General features: G+C 39.6%; 1 protein-coding gene across 2 annotated transcripts in view; it reads right to left on the bottom strand.

The window, feature by feature from the left end:
- Positions 1–17,113, bottom strand: part of VPS39 (VPS39 subunit of HOPS complex) — a 46,832-nt gene that overhangs the window by 17,482 nt on the left and 12,237 nt on the right. For both annotated transcript variants that reach the window (XM_047862598.1, XM_047862599.1), the window contains exons 5-11: positions 15,905–15,999; positions 14,598–14,696; positions 14,112–14,204; positions 11,969–12,152; positions 8,727–8,847; positions 8,497–8,617; positions 1,424–1,553 (exon numbers count right to left, since the gene is read on the bottom strand). In XM_047862598.1, the coding sequence (XP_047718554.1) occupies positions 1,424–1,553; positions 8,497–8,617; positions 8,727–8,847; positions 11,969–12,152; positions 14,112–14,204; positions 14,598–14,696; positions 15,905–15,999 (843 nt within the window). The remainder of the gene's footprint in view (positions 1–1,423; positions 1,554–8,496; positions 8,618–8,726; positions 8,848–11,968; positions 12,153–14,111; positions 14,205–14,597; positions 14,697–15,904; positions 16,000–17,113) is intronic.

Raw genomic sequence — 17,113 nt, 5'->3', positions numbered from 1 at the left:
TCACTAGGAATGAGGACAATCAGAGGGACCCACTTGGATAAGTACTGAGGCCTCCAGCTCACAACCAGCACCAACTTGTCAGCTATGAGAATGAGCCACTCTGGAAGTGGATCCTCTAGCCTAGTCAGGACTCCAGATGAAGATAGCCAAGCCAACATACAACTACAACCACACGAGAAATCCCAAGCAATAACTGCCTAGCTGATTCCTTCCCAAATTCCTAACCATAACACATACCGGGAGAGATAACAAATGATTTGTTATTTTACGCCACTAAGCTTTGGGGTGATTTGTTACATGGCATTAGATAGCTAATACAAGCTGGTGGGGGGCACTTTTCATTGAGGATGTGGTAACAGGCGGTAGCAACAGCTCAGGAAGTAACAGTGCCAGTGGAGGACTGCTCAGCCTGTCCTGGTTCCAAAGGGATTGCTGTCCAGCTTCCTGCTTCTTGTTGGGAGGTTCTCCGGAGCTCCCTTGGTTCCTATCATTCCCAAGCCTGGTCTCCATTAATTTTGTGTCTACCTACCATTCTCCTAATATTCCAAGAAACCACGCTTCATTTATCCAGATACTGCTTTAATTAACCAGAACTGGTCTCCATTGCTCACAACCAAGAACCTTAACTGATACAGGGAGTTATCTTTAGCTCATTATTGGCCAATGATGAGGGAAGGAGAAAAAAAGGCAAAACAAAAGAAGAAGGGATAAATATTATATAGAGTCAAACCAAGTATATATAAACGGACCTAAATTAAGCCAAAACAGAGTATACAGAAACAAAACAATTTAATACTAACAACAAGCTAACTTTATTTGGCATTTATCCTGTACCATGCACTGTTCTAAGCACTTTACATAATCTTCACAATGCTTTAAGTATTATTATTCACCTGCTTTGCAGAGGAGAAAACTGGAACACAGAGAGGTCCGCTAACTTTGCCTGAGGTCAACAGTCAGACTCCAGCGTACCTGCCCCTCACAACCATGTTCTAATGTCTAGAGAGCTTGTAGGTCTCTGAGAACAGGAAGGGCTTTGCAGCACTGCCTTGTGTGACTCTCAAAAGTAACCTACTGTTTAATCCTACTAAGCTCAGGTCAGGGACTTTTGCCTAGAACAGCATTCAATAAATACTAGATGACTGAATATACACTTGTTCACTTGAATTACTTTCTGTTTTCTTTCTCTAATGGCAAGGGTAAACCACTGTGGGCAACTGGAAGTCTGTGTTTATGGGTGAGACCAGATACACAAGATGAGGGCTGTAAATATATAACCTGTGGTCACCCACCAGATCCTGTGAGGCATGAGGATCAATTGATATGAGCACTGGTCTCAGATGTCTAGTATCACTTCTTCTGTGCTTTCCAGTTTCCCTTCCCTCCATGAAGTCCTTATCCCAGGGCCAGACCCGCTTGTTACCTGTGCCAAGCTTAGCAAAGACCTGCATGGACTCATCAAAACGCTTCTGGCAGAAGAGGTTGAAGGCATACAAGTTCTTAATGTGATGGATCTGTTGCTGCTTTTCACTGTCAGAATCATCTTTCATTTCCTAGTAAGACAGCAGAATAGGTAAGAGTTCACTCACTCACCAAATATTTATTCAGTATATACTAGGTATTAGACACACCCTGTGAGGTCCACATACCAAAGTGTATAAGACAGCCACATGGCATCTGCCCTCACAGACTGCCCTGATATTCTAACCAAAAGACTGAGAAGAAATTATGTAATTAAAATATAACTGGGTTTCCACAAAATATGTGTGACCCGTATTCCTGAAAATTGTCAAGGTCATGAAAAATAAGGAAAGATTAAGAAATTGTCACATATCAGAGGTCACTGAAGACATACAACAGCTAAATACAACGTGATTTCTGGACTTGAAACTGGAACAGAAAAAGGGCGTTACGTTAATGGAAAAACTGGTGAAATCTGAGTCAAGTCTAGAGTTTAGTTTAAAAACACAAAAAAATCGAAACCAAAACAAAACAGGGTGAGTGATGACAGAAGCACATGGGAGGGGTATCTAGTCTAGTCTGAGCAGTGGGTCTGAGAAGGACACCAAGAGGAATGTGGACTAAGACATAGGCTGAGCTGGAGTTAACCAGGAGAGTCTGGGCAGCTGACAGATGGAAGGGAAGAAGAGTGTGTTTTCCCAGCAAAGAGGACAGCACGTGTGTAAGGCCCTAATGTGACAGAGGGAACCCAGGCATGCTCAAGGATCAAAGGACATTTAACGTAGCTGGCACAGTAGGGACAGGTGCTGTTCACAGTAAGCTATTTATTATTTTTGTTTCTCCCTTATAACCCTTCATTCCCCTTATATTCTTTTAAACCCATCTTTAGGTTTAATTTCTTCCTTCAAACTGTCTTTTCATTTTTCCCTTCTTTTCCTTTCCTTGTGCCATCAATTGCCTTGTCTAGACCACCATCACCATGCAGCCACACCTGGTCTAAGCCCTCTTGGGTGCTTTACAGGCTTTCAACACCTGGCACAGCCTCCTTATCTGGATTATTCCCAGACATTCAAGCATCACTCTCTGCTCCAGTCAGGATGGGCTCCAAACGGTTTCCACACTTGTTTTCACTTCTTCAACTTCCTCAGGCTCTTAGCATTCTCTGTTTCCTCACCTGATTCTGATCTATTCAGAAAGGGTCCAACCTGGGGATGCCGTGTCCAACCCACAGGGAACTGTCCCTTGGCTAAAATTTTGCTCCACGTTTTGTCAATGGTAAAAACTTTAGTATGTTAATTGTCCTCTGAAAGTTTCATGTAGTTCTTTAATTTCTTTACAGAAAAAATAGGTTCCTCAAGAGCGAAGATGGTATTAACCAACCTTCTTTCATCACAGCACACGATACCTACTAAGCACAAGTCTAGAAAAGAGAAGGAAAAATGGAAACCCACTTCTACCTTCTCCACTACAGCAGGAAGATCACTGAAAAGACCCAAGATCTTCCTGTGGAGAAAAATAAGATACTAAAAAAGCTATGTGCTGCATCATACCCTTTAAAGTTCAAAAACTAAATACATATTCTAGCACACAGATATATGTAAATGATTAAACAAGAAGCAACTTCTTAAAATTTAATTACAGGGGCGCCTGGCTGGCTCAGTCAGTTAAGCGTCTGACTCTTGGTTTCGGCTCAGGTCATGATCTCACAGTTCGTGAGTTCAAGCCCCACATCCGGTTCCACGCTAATAGTGCTGAGCCTGCTTTGCAATCTCTCTCTCTCTTTCTCTCTGCGTCTCCCTGCTCATGCTCTCTAACTCTCTAAATAAATAAATAAACTTAAAAGGAATTTTTAAATTTAATTCCAGTACAGGGATGCCTGGGTGGCTCAGTCGGCTGAACATCCGACTCTTGATTTCAGCTCAGGTCATGATCTTAGGGTTGTGGGATTGAGCCTCACATTGGGCTCTGCAATGAGTGTGGAGCCTGCTTGGGATTCTTTCTTTCTCTTTTCTCTCTCTCTCTCTTTCCCTTTGCCACTCTCCCCACTTGCACTCTCTAAAAATAAAAAAATAATAATAAAAAAACATTTAAAATTTACTTCCAGTACAATTAACGTAGTATTATATTAGTTTCAGGTGTACAATATGGTGAGTTGACAATTCTATAGAATACTCAGTGCTCATCACGATATGTGTACTCTTTTTTAAAAATGTTTATTTACTAGAGAGTACATAGATGCACACATACGTATGGGAGGGACAGAGAGAATCTCAAGCAGTCTCCGTGCTCACACAGGGCTCAATCTCATGAACTGTGAGATCATGACATGAGCCAAAATCAAGAGTCTGATGCTTAACCAACTGAGCCACCCAGGCACCCCATGATACTCTTAATCCCTTTCACTTATTTTCCCTCATCTACCCACCCTTCTGATAACTACCAGTTTGTTCTCTATAGTTAAGAATCTGTTTTTGTGGTTTGTCTCTTTTTTTCTTTGGTCTTTTGCTTCTTAAATTCCACATATAAGTGGAATCATATGGTATTTGTCTTTCTCTGACTGACTTATTTCACTTAGCATTATACTCTCTAGATCCCTCCATGTTGTTGCAAATGGCAAGATTTCATTCTTTTTATGGCTGAAAAATATTCCACTGTGTATATACACCACATCTTCTTCATCCACTCATCTATCAATGGACACTTACATTGCTTCCCTATCTTGACTACTGTAAATAATGCAATAAACACAGGGGTCCATATATCTTTTAGAATCAGTGTTTTTGTGTTCTTTGAGTAAATTCCAGTAGTTGAATTACTGGATCATATAATAGTTCTATTTTTAATTTTTTGAGGAAACTTCATACTGTTTTCCACAGTAGCTATACCAATTTGCATTCCCACAACAGTGCATGAAGGCTCCAGTTTTTCTCCACATCCTCACCAACACTTGTTTCTTATGTTGTTGATTTTAGCCATTCTGACAGGTATGATGTATCATCTCATTGTGGTTTTAATTTGCATTTCCCTGATGAGGAGTGATGTTGAGCATCTTTTCAAATGTCTGCTGGCCATCTGTATGGCTTCTCTGGAGAATGTCTGTTCATGCTTTCTGTCCATTTTTTTTTTTTTAATTTTTTTTTTTTTCCAACGTTTATTTATTTTTGGGACAGAGAGAGACAGAGCATGAACGGGGAAGGGGCAGAGAGAGAGGGAGACACAGGATCGGAAACAGGCTCCAGGCTCCGAGCCATCAGCCCAGAGCCCGACGCGGGGCTCGAACTCACAGACCGCGAGATCGTGACCTGGCTGAAGTCGGACGCTTAACCGACTGCGCCACCCAGGCGCCCCTCTGTCCATTTTTAAATTGGATTATTTTTTGGGTGTTGAGTTATATCAGTTCTTTATATATTTTGGATACTAATCCTTTATCAGGTATGTCATTTGCAAGTATCTTCTTTCATTTAGTAGGTTGTCTTTTAGTTTTGTTGACTGTTTCCTTTGTTGTGCAGCAGCTTTTTATTTTGATATAGTCCCAATAGTTTGTTTTTGCTTGTTTCCCTTGCCCAAGGAGACATATCTAGAAAAATATTGCTATGATTGATTTCAGAGAAATTACTGCCTGTGTTCTTCTAGGATTTTTATGATTTCAGGTCTCACATTTAGGTCTTTAATCCATTTTGACCTTATTTTTTGTGTATAGTGTAAGAAAGGGGTCCAGTTTCAATCTTTTGCATGCTGTTGCCTAGTTTTTCCACCACCATTTTTTGAAGAGATTGTTTTTTACCCATTGTATATTCTTGCCTCTTTTGTTGAAGAGTAATTGACCATATAATCATGGGTTTATTTCTGGGCTCTCTATTCTGTTCCATTTATCTATGTGTCTGTTTTTTTGTGTGTATTATAGTGCTTTTGTTAATACAGCTTTGTAGCATATCTTGAAATCTAGGATTGTGATACCTCCAGTTTCATTTCTTCCTCTTTTTCAAAATTGCTTTGGCTATTTAGGGTCTTTTGTGGTTCCATACAAATTTTAGAATTGTTTGTTCTAGTTCTGTGGAAAATGCTATTGGTATTTTTATAGAGATTGCATTAAGTCTATAGATTACTTTGGATAGAATGGACATTTTAACATTTGTTCTTCCAGTTAATGAGGATGGAATACCTTTCCATTTGTTTGTGTCATTGTCAATTTCTTTCATCAGTGTTTTATAGTTTTCAGAGTACAGACCTTTCACCTCCTTGGTTAAGTTTATTCCTAGGTATTTTATTATTTTTGGTGCAATTGTAAATGGGATTGTTTTCTTAATTTCTCTTTCCTCTATTTCATTATTAGTGTGTAGAAATGTAACAGATTTCTGTAGACTGATTTTGCATCCTGAAACTTTACTGAATTCATTTATCAATTCAAGCAGTTTCTTGGTGGAATCTTTTGGGTTTTCTATATACAGTATCATGTCATCTGTAAACAGTGATACTTTTACTTCTTTCATACTGATTTGGATGCCTTTATTTCTTTTTGTTGTCTGACTTCTATGGCTAGGACTTCCAGTACTATGTTGAACAAAGCAGTGAGAGTGGACAACCTCACCTTGTTCCTGACCTTAGGGAAAAGGCTCTCAGTTTTTTTTCCCATTAAGGATGATATTAGCTGTGGGTTCTTCATATATGATATTGAGGTACAGTCCCTCTAAACCTATTCTGTTGAGAGTTTTTTATGAATGGAAACTGTACTTTGGCAAATGCTTTTTCTGTGTCTACTCAAATGATCATATGGTTCTTTATCCTTTCTCTTGATGTGACATAACACATTGATTAATTTGCAAATATTCAACCACCCTTGCAACCCAGGAAGAAATCCCACTTGATTGTGGTGAATGATTTTCAAAGTACTGTTGGATTCAGTTAGCTGGTATTTTATTGAGAATTTTTACATCTGTGTTCATCAGGGATACTGGCCTGTAGTTCTCTCTCTCTCTCTCTCTTTTTTTTTTTTGTAGTGTCTTTATCTGGTTGTGGTATCAGGGTAATGGCCTCATAGAATGGATTTGGAAGGTTTCCCTCCTTTTCTGTTTTTTTCAAATAGTTTGAGAAGAATATGTATTAACTCTTCTCTAAATGTTCGGTAGAATTCACCTGTGAAGCCATCTGGTCCTAGACTTTTGTTTTTTGGGAGGTTTTTTGTTTGTTTGTTTTTTAATTTTAGAGAGAGAGTGTGCAAGCAAGTAAGGGAGAGGGGCAGAGTGGGAGAAAGAGGGAGAGAAAAAGGAAATCCTAAGCAGGCTCCACACTCAGCATGGAGCCTGAGGCACGGCTAATCCCACAACCCTGGGATCATGACCTGAGCCGAAATCAAGTGTTGGACACTCAACCAACTGAGCCACTCAGGCACCCCGGGAAGTTTTTTGATTACTAATGCAATTTCACTGCTGATAATCAGTCTGTTCAAATTTTCTATTTCTTCTTGATTCAGTCTTGGGAGGTTAAATGTTTCTAGGAATTTATCCATTTCTTTTATTTGTCCAATTTGTTGGCATAGAATTTTTCATAATTTTCTTATAATCCTTCGCATTTCTGTGTTGTCGATTGTTAATTCTCCTCTTCCTTATTTCATTTATTGGAGTCCTCTCTTTTTTGATGACTTTGGCTAATGGTTTATCAATTTTGATGATCTTTTCAAAGAACCAGCTCCTAGTTTCATTGATTTGTTTTATTGTTTTTTAGTTTCTATTTCATTTATTTCTGCTCTAATCTTTATTATTTCCTTCCTACTACTGGTTTGGGATTTTGTTTGTTCTTTTTCTAGCTCCTTTAAGTGTAAAGTTAGGTTGTTTATTTGAGATTTTTCAACAAGAAACACATTTTTAACGGGCGTGATAAATACAAATTTAGGGTAATGGCTATGTCTCGAGGGAAGGTAGAGGGATGGGATGGGGAGGAACATATAGGTTATATAAGTTATTTTTCTTGGGTAAGATGGTGGATTCATGGGTATTCATTATTTTAAAAATGAAAATAAAATAACGGAGGGCAATGCATAGGTGGCAAAAAAAAAAAAAAAAAAAAAAAAATTAGTAAGATGTTGACATTAAATGCCCTAAGAAAGAAACATTCTTTATGGGATATTAAACATGCCTAACTATTAAGACGGGATTTTTGTTTTAAATCCAGAACATGTATATCCAAGATGAATGTTACTTCTCAAAAGTATCTACCACATGTGACTACAAACATAAATTCCAAAACATGCAACCACTGCTTTCCTTTCAGAAAGAACTGACAAGATACTCTAAAAAGTAAGCTTTTAAAATACTATCTTCATAAAAATCTCTTTTACTAAATTAATTTAATGAGTAGGATCGGAATAATCTTTGGTTGTTTCCTAAACTCAAATCCACTCTCTACAGACAATAATCACCACTGGGGATGTTTAAAAGAATAAGACAAATCTCAGAGATCAGTCTCCAAAAGTCGGCAATGAGAGAAACACCAAAATAAGAGCATGGTTACTACTTGGCTATGAACCTCGGCTATGAACAATATCCCATGGAAACATTCAAGGACAGTGGCAGCCATAAAGAGTGCAGCCTTCTCAAATGCAGCAACATGAGGTGGTTTCAGAATACCTGAAGAAGGCCTGCCTATCCAAACACAGGGGAACTACTGTTGAAAGGGATTTTGAGTGGCCCTCCAGTTGTTGCATTTAACCAGACTGCGGTCTTACATTTTTAATTGTTACTTTAATACCTGCACTGTCTTTAATTTTTCAAGGCTGTAACGTATCTATTAAATTATTTTATTGTCTTATTAATTCTAGGAGATATTTGGCATTCTTCTCCATTTTACAGATAAGCAAACTGAAAATGTGAAATTCTTTAGAGTTTATGGCAGCATCAGATCCCAAATCCAAGTCTCCTAACTTTGAGCTCTGTGCTTATTCTACCAGTCTAAACCAAATATAAACATCTAAACCAAAAAAACCTGCTTTGAACAACGAGAAAGGCAGACTCAGATCCATATCTCAGAAACAATACTTACTGCAAGCTGTAGAGCCAGTTCAAACTGCTTGTCCTGGAGAAGCTGTTGGATTTGGGTTGCCATGGGGACAGGAATGAGTCTCCAAACAAAATGATTGCTGGCCACATAGATAATATTTGATCTGGGGGCAGGAATAAGAGTATCAGCAAAAGGGCACAGGCTTTATGATGACATAGGTGATTTTAAAGCTTTGCAATATGGCAGCTACAGTAAAAAAAGAAATTCCTTACCCTCCCGAGGTAATGAAGCGGGGCCTTTGCAATTCAATACTCTGGACCAGAAGCCTCGGTTCGAATGTTCGGATCTCCACATATCGAGGCAAAACTGCAATGATGTAGGGAGGCTGGTGCTCTAAACAAGAAAGAACACCTTGAATTGCAGATCTGGTCTATGAACTGCTTCAGCTCCCATTTCTAAGCTGCACTTAAACAGGATCTCCCAATAGTCCACTAGTCAAATACCAAGTCAGGATCCTACACTGTGATATCCAAAGGGAAAAAATGTTTTGTCCAAGTGATGCTAAGAGAAATCTCTTGCACAAGAAGGATGCATCCAGCTTCGCTGACAGTGACCTGATCCCACTCCTATCATCTCCTCCAAAGGACTGGGTGAAAGCTTCACCTGCTCCCTTTCTCACCAGTCACAAAATTAAGCCAGAGAAAGGTCAGTGGCAGCTGCCCCTAACAATGCATCAGAGGGAGAATAAGGTTACATGACCTCTTCTTTCATTCTCTTAGGAAGGGCAGGAGGAAGGTAACTTCTTTTTTCCCTAAAATGAGGCTAACAAAAGAACTCCACATTTCTGGCCAAAGTTATTTCTGCTTAAGATTTTCACAGGGAAAAGATGCACACTCCACCTGATGCTTAATATGCTTAATGGTTACAGAGAAGGCAGCTGGATGGCATTCTCAGGGTAGCAGTTTTCTACCACTGATGTGAGGTATCTAGAAAGTAGAGGAGTGGTTGCCAAGGGCTGAGGGAGAGAGAAATGGGTTGTTACTTAATAGATACGGAGTTTTAGTTTCGCAAGATGAAAATATTCTGAAATCTGTTGCATGACCATATGAATATATGTAATGACTGAACTGTATGCTTAAAAATGGTTAAGGTGATAGATTTTATGTTATTTTTTATCACAAAACTGAAAATTTTTTAAATGTAAAAAAAAATAGTAAGAAATGAACCACTAGATGGCATCATTATCAAAAAGAAATGTAATCTCAAAGAATGTATTTGTAGTTTCTTAGTCTGGCTAACTTCCTATGAATTTATTTTCCTCACTTATTTTCTGATAAAAAGTTTTTCATATTATGTTTGCAATTTACACTCTAAATACAGTAAAAAATTTACAGCCAGAAGGGACCTGGCCTAAGTAATACTTCTATCACTTTGAACACCATCACTGTTATTAGGCTGGTATTTTTCATCTTACAAAAAAAAAATAAAGTAAAATAAATGTGGTTTTGTGTTGGATTTTTTACTTTTTTTTTTTTTGCTGGCCTCCTTTTTAAAAGCTAGTACAATTCCCTTTGGTGTTAATTTGTATAAATTTGTAAAATTTCTCTCCTTTAATCTGGTCTAATTTAATGAAAAAGGTAATCTATAATAGAAGCACTCTATCATTGCCCAGTCTCCTCAACTCTTTGACGACAGAGATGGTCTATATCTGTTTGTATCTTCAAAACTTGGCAGAGTGCCTGGTATACAGCAGATATATAACAAATTGCCAACAATGACAGTGATTCACCTATTCAGCAAGCATTTCCTAAAAGGCTATGTTTCAGGCCCTACTCAAAGTGGATCAAGACATGAGTCCAGGGTTCACAGGGCTCCTACATGAGCACAGAAGACAGCTCAACTGTATCCAGTGAGACAGTGTGGGTACCATGACAGGGAAAGCTGAAAGAGCTTTGGAAGCAACAAGGGGAAGTGACTAATTCTGCCTGCGCATCAGGGAAGACTTCACAGGGGGAAGTGCCACTGAATAGGGCCTTGTCATGTGAGCTGGACAGGGCCAGGCAGAGAAGAAATCAAGAGACAACAGCATGTGTGATGATCACTCAGTGAGGGGGGGGTTCCACGATGACTGGAGCCTGGGTGAAGTGGTAAAGTTGAGAGCAGAAATATAAATGAAGTTTAAAATGCACACCATCTAAGGAGTTTAGTCTTCCTCTGTCCGGTGGCGATTCTCCCACCCTACCTAGAAAGAATGCCTTCTCCCCACCTCAGTATGTTAAGGCACAGAACTGTTTCTGAGAAACACTGCCAAAGGCAATGGGCGCTAACAAAGGAACTCATACTAGCGAATCAGAAACATCCTTCAAGCGTATTACACACATCTTCATCAGTTCTCCCACAGCTCCTCTTCTGAAGGGAAAACAAGGGCCGCCTAGAATACCACACGAAGCTTCTCGCGCAGCTCTGAGCCCCTCAAACTTGTTAATATACATAATCTCGGGCCTTATAAAATATTGTCCTTTTGATTTATCTTCCTTCTGAACCGTTCATCTCTAACCACCACCAAAATACCCTAGAACCTGATGCTTTTATCCAAACATTTACCATTTAGGAATCTACTGTTCTGTGAGACGTTTGCACGGGCCTCTAACCGGCACTATCCTTATTCCTCCACAATTTGAGCCACCTGTTTTAGCCAGGGCAGTCTCCCTGCCTGGTCCAGTCCAATCGTACCTATGTAATGAAACTTCTTCCTGACAAGTTGAACAATGAACTTCCCCTTTCTCAACTACTGAATCTCAGCTCATCCAATTTAACCGCTCCAATGGTGCCTTATTTTATCTCTTTATCCAAGATGGAATCTTTACCTCCCCAGCTAGAGTCTTTAAAGATGGCATGTCTGTACGCCCCCTCCACAGTGGTAACTATTTTTAAAATGCTCACTGTTCTGACTGAAAATGAATTGCTGCAAGGGTGGTCACATGCTTCCAGGCAATGCCACTGCTGAGAGCCTGAGGCAGGTGTAGGAGCAGAAACCCTTAACATGGAGGGCAGAGACTGACATCTAAATGCAATGTGCACCTCCAAGCTACAAAAGCAGAAGCGATAACCACCACATCAAAAACACTTCAATATTGAGTTGCATGTATTACAGGAATAAATAAGGAATTACCACTAATTTCCAAATGTAATCTATCTGGCAGAGGACACAATAAAACCATTAAAAAGAAGGTATAACAAAAAGGTCTAAGAAGTAAAAATATACAGCAGTAGACAATCACTTCCTAAAACACACAACTCTGCTCATTTCTTTCCCCCGCAGGGGCAAAACCCAGCTTCCTACAAAAACCAGAATATCCCATTTTTATGATCTTACAAACTTGTCTACTTATAGGAAGGGGAACTGAGAGTAAATGACACTGTTTCATGCTGAAGCTATGAAAGGGATTCCATTCTGTGAGGATGGCGCACAACCCCAGCCCACGGTGGGAAACAGCAGCTATGGTGGTCTCACCCATGGCCACTGGTATGTCTGTCCAGTTCAAGGCACATTTCTGTGTGCATATCCCCTCCTCATTGAGCACCACGGTGAGATCATCCTGACCCACAGCCACTTTTCCATCTGCCAGAGGTGCAACTAACGGCTCCAGCTGTTTTCCTGTTGGAAAGAGCTCTTTGATGGACCCCTTTCCATCCACCTATAGGAAGACACAAATTGAATCAACCAGCATTCTCTTGATAGAGGCACGAACATGGCCTGAAAAACCCAAATATAACTCCAAGCCTACAGAAGCCAATAATATTCCTTGCTTGGCATAAGGAAATATTATAGAGTTTGTTATGACAAATTTTGTCACCACAATGACAGAACCAGTTCTCTTTTTCTCTAACACAGAGGCACAAGCATCTGGCCTGGCAACTAACAATGTCAAGTGCTGGCGAGGATGCAGAGTGACTGGGACTCTCACTCGCTGCTGGTGAGAATGCAAAATGGTACAGCCATTTTGTTTGTTGGCTTCTTATAAAGTTAAATAGACACTTACCATACAACCCAGTAATCCCATTCCTTAGGTATTTGCTCAAGAGAAGTAAAAACTTATGTTTACACGAAAACCTGTATGCAAATGTTTACAGCAGCCTTATTCATAGTGGCGAACAATTGGAAACAACGTTGTCCTTCAACTGATGAATGAATAAACAAACTATAGTACATCCATACCATGGAATACTACTCAGCCATGAGGAATAAAATGACACGCACAACAATACAGATGGATGTCAAACGCATAATGCCGAGTGAAAGAAGCCATATTCAAAAGGCTACATACGGGAGGATTCCATTTATATGACATTCTGGAAAAGGCAAAACTATAAAAGATGAAGAACAGGTCAGTGATTACTAGAGGCTGGGGCAGAGAAGGAGGGGTTGACTTCAGAGGGGCAGCATGACGGCAGTTTTTGGGTGATGGAGCTGCTCTGAATCTTGATTATGGTGGTGGCTACACAACTCAAGGCATCTGTTAAAACTCAGAACTATACATCAAAAAGAATGAATTTTACCGTATGTATATAAATGAAGAATTTTTTTAATAGCTTGGGTCTAAACCAAGATTTCCCACCCTCAAGACTGTACCCTTGAGAAGATGATGCCAGAATTCAAGACAGTCAGAGGGAGCCCGCTCCAGCTTCAGGCTCTGTATCCCTACCCCTCATGGACTTCTTTTGGCACCTAAATGCCTCACTGTTATTCTGCTAATCAGTCAGCTGGAGAGCAGTGACTCCTCTATGAGTTTGCAACTCTGATGCTGATAAAATGAGGACACTCTAACAACATAAATGTGGAACAGATATATTAACTAGGTAAATAATGAAGAGCTAACATGGTGGGGAGTGGGGAAGTGGGGAGAAGTGAAGATGGAGAGAAAGACTTCTAGAATTGCCAAGTCTGGAATATGAGAGGGGTATAAAGCTCAGAAGTTTAGGTTATGCTATGAAATGAATGGCATATCAACCATTTCTACATACAGTATGACTACTGGAGGAAAAAAAAACAATGTTGTGGATATTGATACCACTTAGGAGAAGGAAAAAAAGTTGTAAAACAATGTGTATGACATCTTTGTAAATAGGCAGAAGTTCATATGCCCAAAGATTAACAGTAACTGTCTCTGAGTCAATAGATTATGGATGATTTATATTTCCTTTATTTTCCTTATATTTCCTTATTTTTTTATAATAAACACATGTGGCTTTCAAAATTTTAAAAAGAAAGTAAAAATAATTAAAAAAATAAATATACAAAAAGATTTTAGGCAACAGGAAACTCAAGTCTTAAAAATGCTTAATACTAAAGTTAGTTTCTAATGCTTGAGGATTGAAGCCTTAAGATGGCAGTCTATGACAATGCTGTTGGACAGAGGCAAGCAGCCCTTATGATCTGTTCCAATAATTAGATACAAGATATGGATAATTCATGATGCTGCCTAGCTTCAGACATCTATTTGTGGAGATGCTGAGAAGCATAAAATATAACCAAATATACAAACACAAGCCCTGTTATGCCCAAACGGTACTTAAGGCAGTCTCTTGGCCTGTAGTTCAGACGTGCATAATCATGTCCCCCAGGTAAACTAATACATGCAAAATAATAAGTTTACCCTTATTAGGTAGTAGTCTCTCTTGAAACCCACACAGATAGAATTTTCACACCATGCCATGGACTTGGGCACATCTGGTACACTAAAGTCCCCCTGAGGAAAGAGAGCAAGAGTTCAAATGGAAAGATGTTAAAAGAAACCATGATCTTCCTGTTATTCCATGCCCACTCTGCAAAATGAACCTCACCCTCATCTAAACACAATTCTGTAAACACAAGGCTAGGAAATCATCTGTGATAAAAATTTAAGTCACCCATGAACTGGATGACTAGATGCCTTTGGAAAAGGTGAAAACCCACTCTGAAATAAACCCATGTGTATAAACACTGCTTCTGAAGGCCAGGAGACTCTTGATGAGTGAGCATGAAGAGGCTCTCAGGTACTTATGGCAGAGCCTTCACCTGGAGAGAACTCCAAGACTGAGGCCCTGACCTTCAGTATCACTGAACAGGAGTCTTTCAAGCGGTGAATCAACATGGACTTTACCTGCAATTCGTGAAATTCCCTGTCCTTCCAGAAATAGAGCTGCAGCTTCTTTTTCACTGCCACACACATCCGCAACACCTCCTCACCGGTCTCTGTGTGCTGGGAAGAGACACCCAGAGCAAATGAGGATGTGTATACGATGGCTCCACGACTGAGTGACCACTAAATGAGAGACTGCCTACCTTGAAATGGCTACGAATCTGAAAATCCCCTGTAATACAAACTTACCCTACCAGACAAGCTGGGTGGAAGAACACCATTTTTCTAAAATGTACTTAGAAACACAGGCCGAAGAGCACTTCCTCCCTGAGGGCTGCCAGTCAAAGGTCCCAACCCCAGCACATCTCTTAAACATTCATAATTCACACGGAAAATCCCAGGGCAGGCCTCCACCTATGCAAACGCTTCCTCTTTTTTTCTTAAATGTTTCTCACTCGTGGATGTCAATATCTGCTGGTCAGAGATCAGCATGTGTCAGTGGCACTTTTAATCCTTAAAGGAACAGGGGAAAAGAAAATGTCTAAACATAAAACAAAGCAGTGTCAATGTAGACCACAAATACTAAAAAGCGATCAAGCTGAGTAGAGGGGTAAGGCAGATTTTGAATAATGTAAGGAGGATAAATTTGCAAAAATTAGGAGAAATGTCTTTCCTGAATAACAAAAAACACCCTCAAGACAAAGAAGACAATAATATGTTCAGAACAAGGTCAATATAATGTTCTATAGTTATGCCCATGATACTGATGGTACTGTTAAGTCTGGATTTTCCCCATAATGGTTTGTCCATGACAAATGCTTTTTTTTTTTTTAATGTTGATTCATTTTTGAGAGACAGAGACACAATGCAAGTGGGGGAGGGGCAGAAAGAGAGAGAGAGAGAGAGAGAGAGAGAGAGAGAGAGAGAGACACACACAGAATCCGAAGTAGGCTCCAGGCTCTGAGCTGTCAGCACAGAATCCAATGCGGGGCCTGAACTCACGAACTGCAAGATCATGACCTGAGCTGAAGTCGGACCTTAACCCACTGAGCCACCCAGATGCCCCTCCATGGCCAATGCTTTTATCCTGAGTTCGTTGCCTCCTCTGGTGCTCTAATCAGCACACACACAGGGAATCCAAATGTTTCACCTTCAGACCACATACAAAGGGGAAAATTTCTCTAATACAATCCAAAATCAAACATTTTCTTTGGATCTCTGCTGGGTTTGGATATCCATGTTATTCTTCCCATCTGATGGTAGGAATAATATAGGAAAGAATGTATTTATCAAAATACAATGTCAAAATTCATCTTGCCTAAACTTACCTCAAGGTCACATGTGAACAGTGATGCTCCCTTTGCCTTTGAAACCGTAGTGATTTGTTGAAATGTCAACAGGTCATGGACATAAATGTTATTTTCTGTTTGGAAGGAAGTATAATAACCCTATAAATTATCATAATTCTCCACACACATGAATAACTAACAAACAGATGAACCGAAGTGTATGTTGGTTGAAGATGTATCTTTCAGTTTCACTAACAATGAGTTATTCCGATCTATTATCAGAATTACACTCCAAAATGTTTAAGAGGTCACTTCTGTTCCTTTAAATTTGGGCTGGCTTGTGTAAGAGAGCTCTTTCACTAGCAAAGCCCTCTTATACTCGGTCTTCCTCAAGTCTGGAAATTTGTGATGCAATATTTGTACAAGAATTGGCTTTCAAAGCTACTTCCATTAGGAGGCCTCAATAAAAGAAAGGAAATCCTCTGTGGACTTTGTATGATCCCATGATGAGGAATTCTTTTCTAGCTGCAAGCAAAATAATTTCACTCAGGCCTCCTATCTAGTTTTACTCATTAAGACATAGTTACTTTAAACGTTCCTCTCTAAACCTAGAAGCTAAGTTTAAAATTATTCTACCATTTGGGCCCTGGGCTGAACAGTACAAACGTGAGGCAAGTTTCTAGTTCTTTGTTGCCAATAAAAGGCCTCACTGGCTGCCTTCAATTGAATCTATGGCTTTTCAAACAAGGCCTGAATAGTCTGGCCTTGATCTGTCTCTCCCCTATCTCTTGTCACTGTGTCACTCTTCACCACACATCCTAAGTCTGGTCAGACTGCAGGACCTCTGCTTAAAATGCTCTGCCTACTTCTCCTTTCCTATCAAAATCCTAATCATCCACTAGATGATGCTGTCACTCCCATTACTAATATCCACAACATTTTTTATAAGTTTCCATTGTAACTTATCACACTGAATCATGATTATTTTCTGTCATTTCAGTCTTTACAATCAGAACATAAACTCAAAGACAGAAACGATGTCTCTTTCAATTTGGTATCCCCAATGCCTAGGGCAGAGCTCAATAAATATCTGCTCAATATCAATAAATATCTGTGACTGAATGAATGAACAGCACTCCTTGGAGGACAGAGCTCAAGTTTATGAGAGATGCTGTTGTCTTTAATATTCGTGTACCCTGCTGTGTCTGGTGTGGCATAGGTCAGTTTCACTGACTCTCAAATTAACCA

Source organism: Prionailurus viverrinus, chromosome B3 (genome assembly GCF_022837055.1).
Source record: "Prionailurus viverrinus isolate Anna chromosome B3, UM_Priviv_1.0, whole genome shotgun sequence".
Lineage (NCBI taxonomy): Eukaryota > Metazoa > Chordata > Mammalia > Carnivora > Felidae > Prionailurus > Prionailurus viverrinus.
This window is presented reverse-complemented; position numbering and strand designations above follow the sequence as displayed.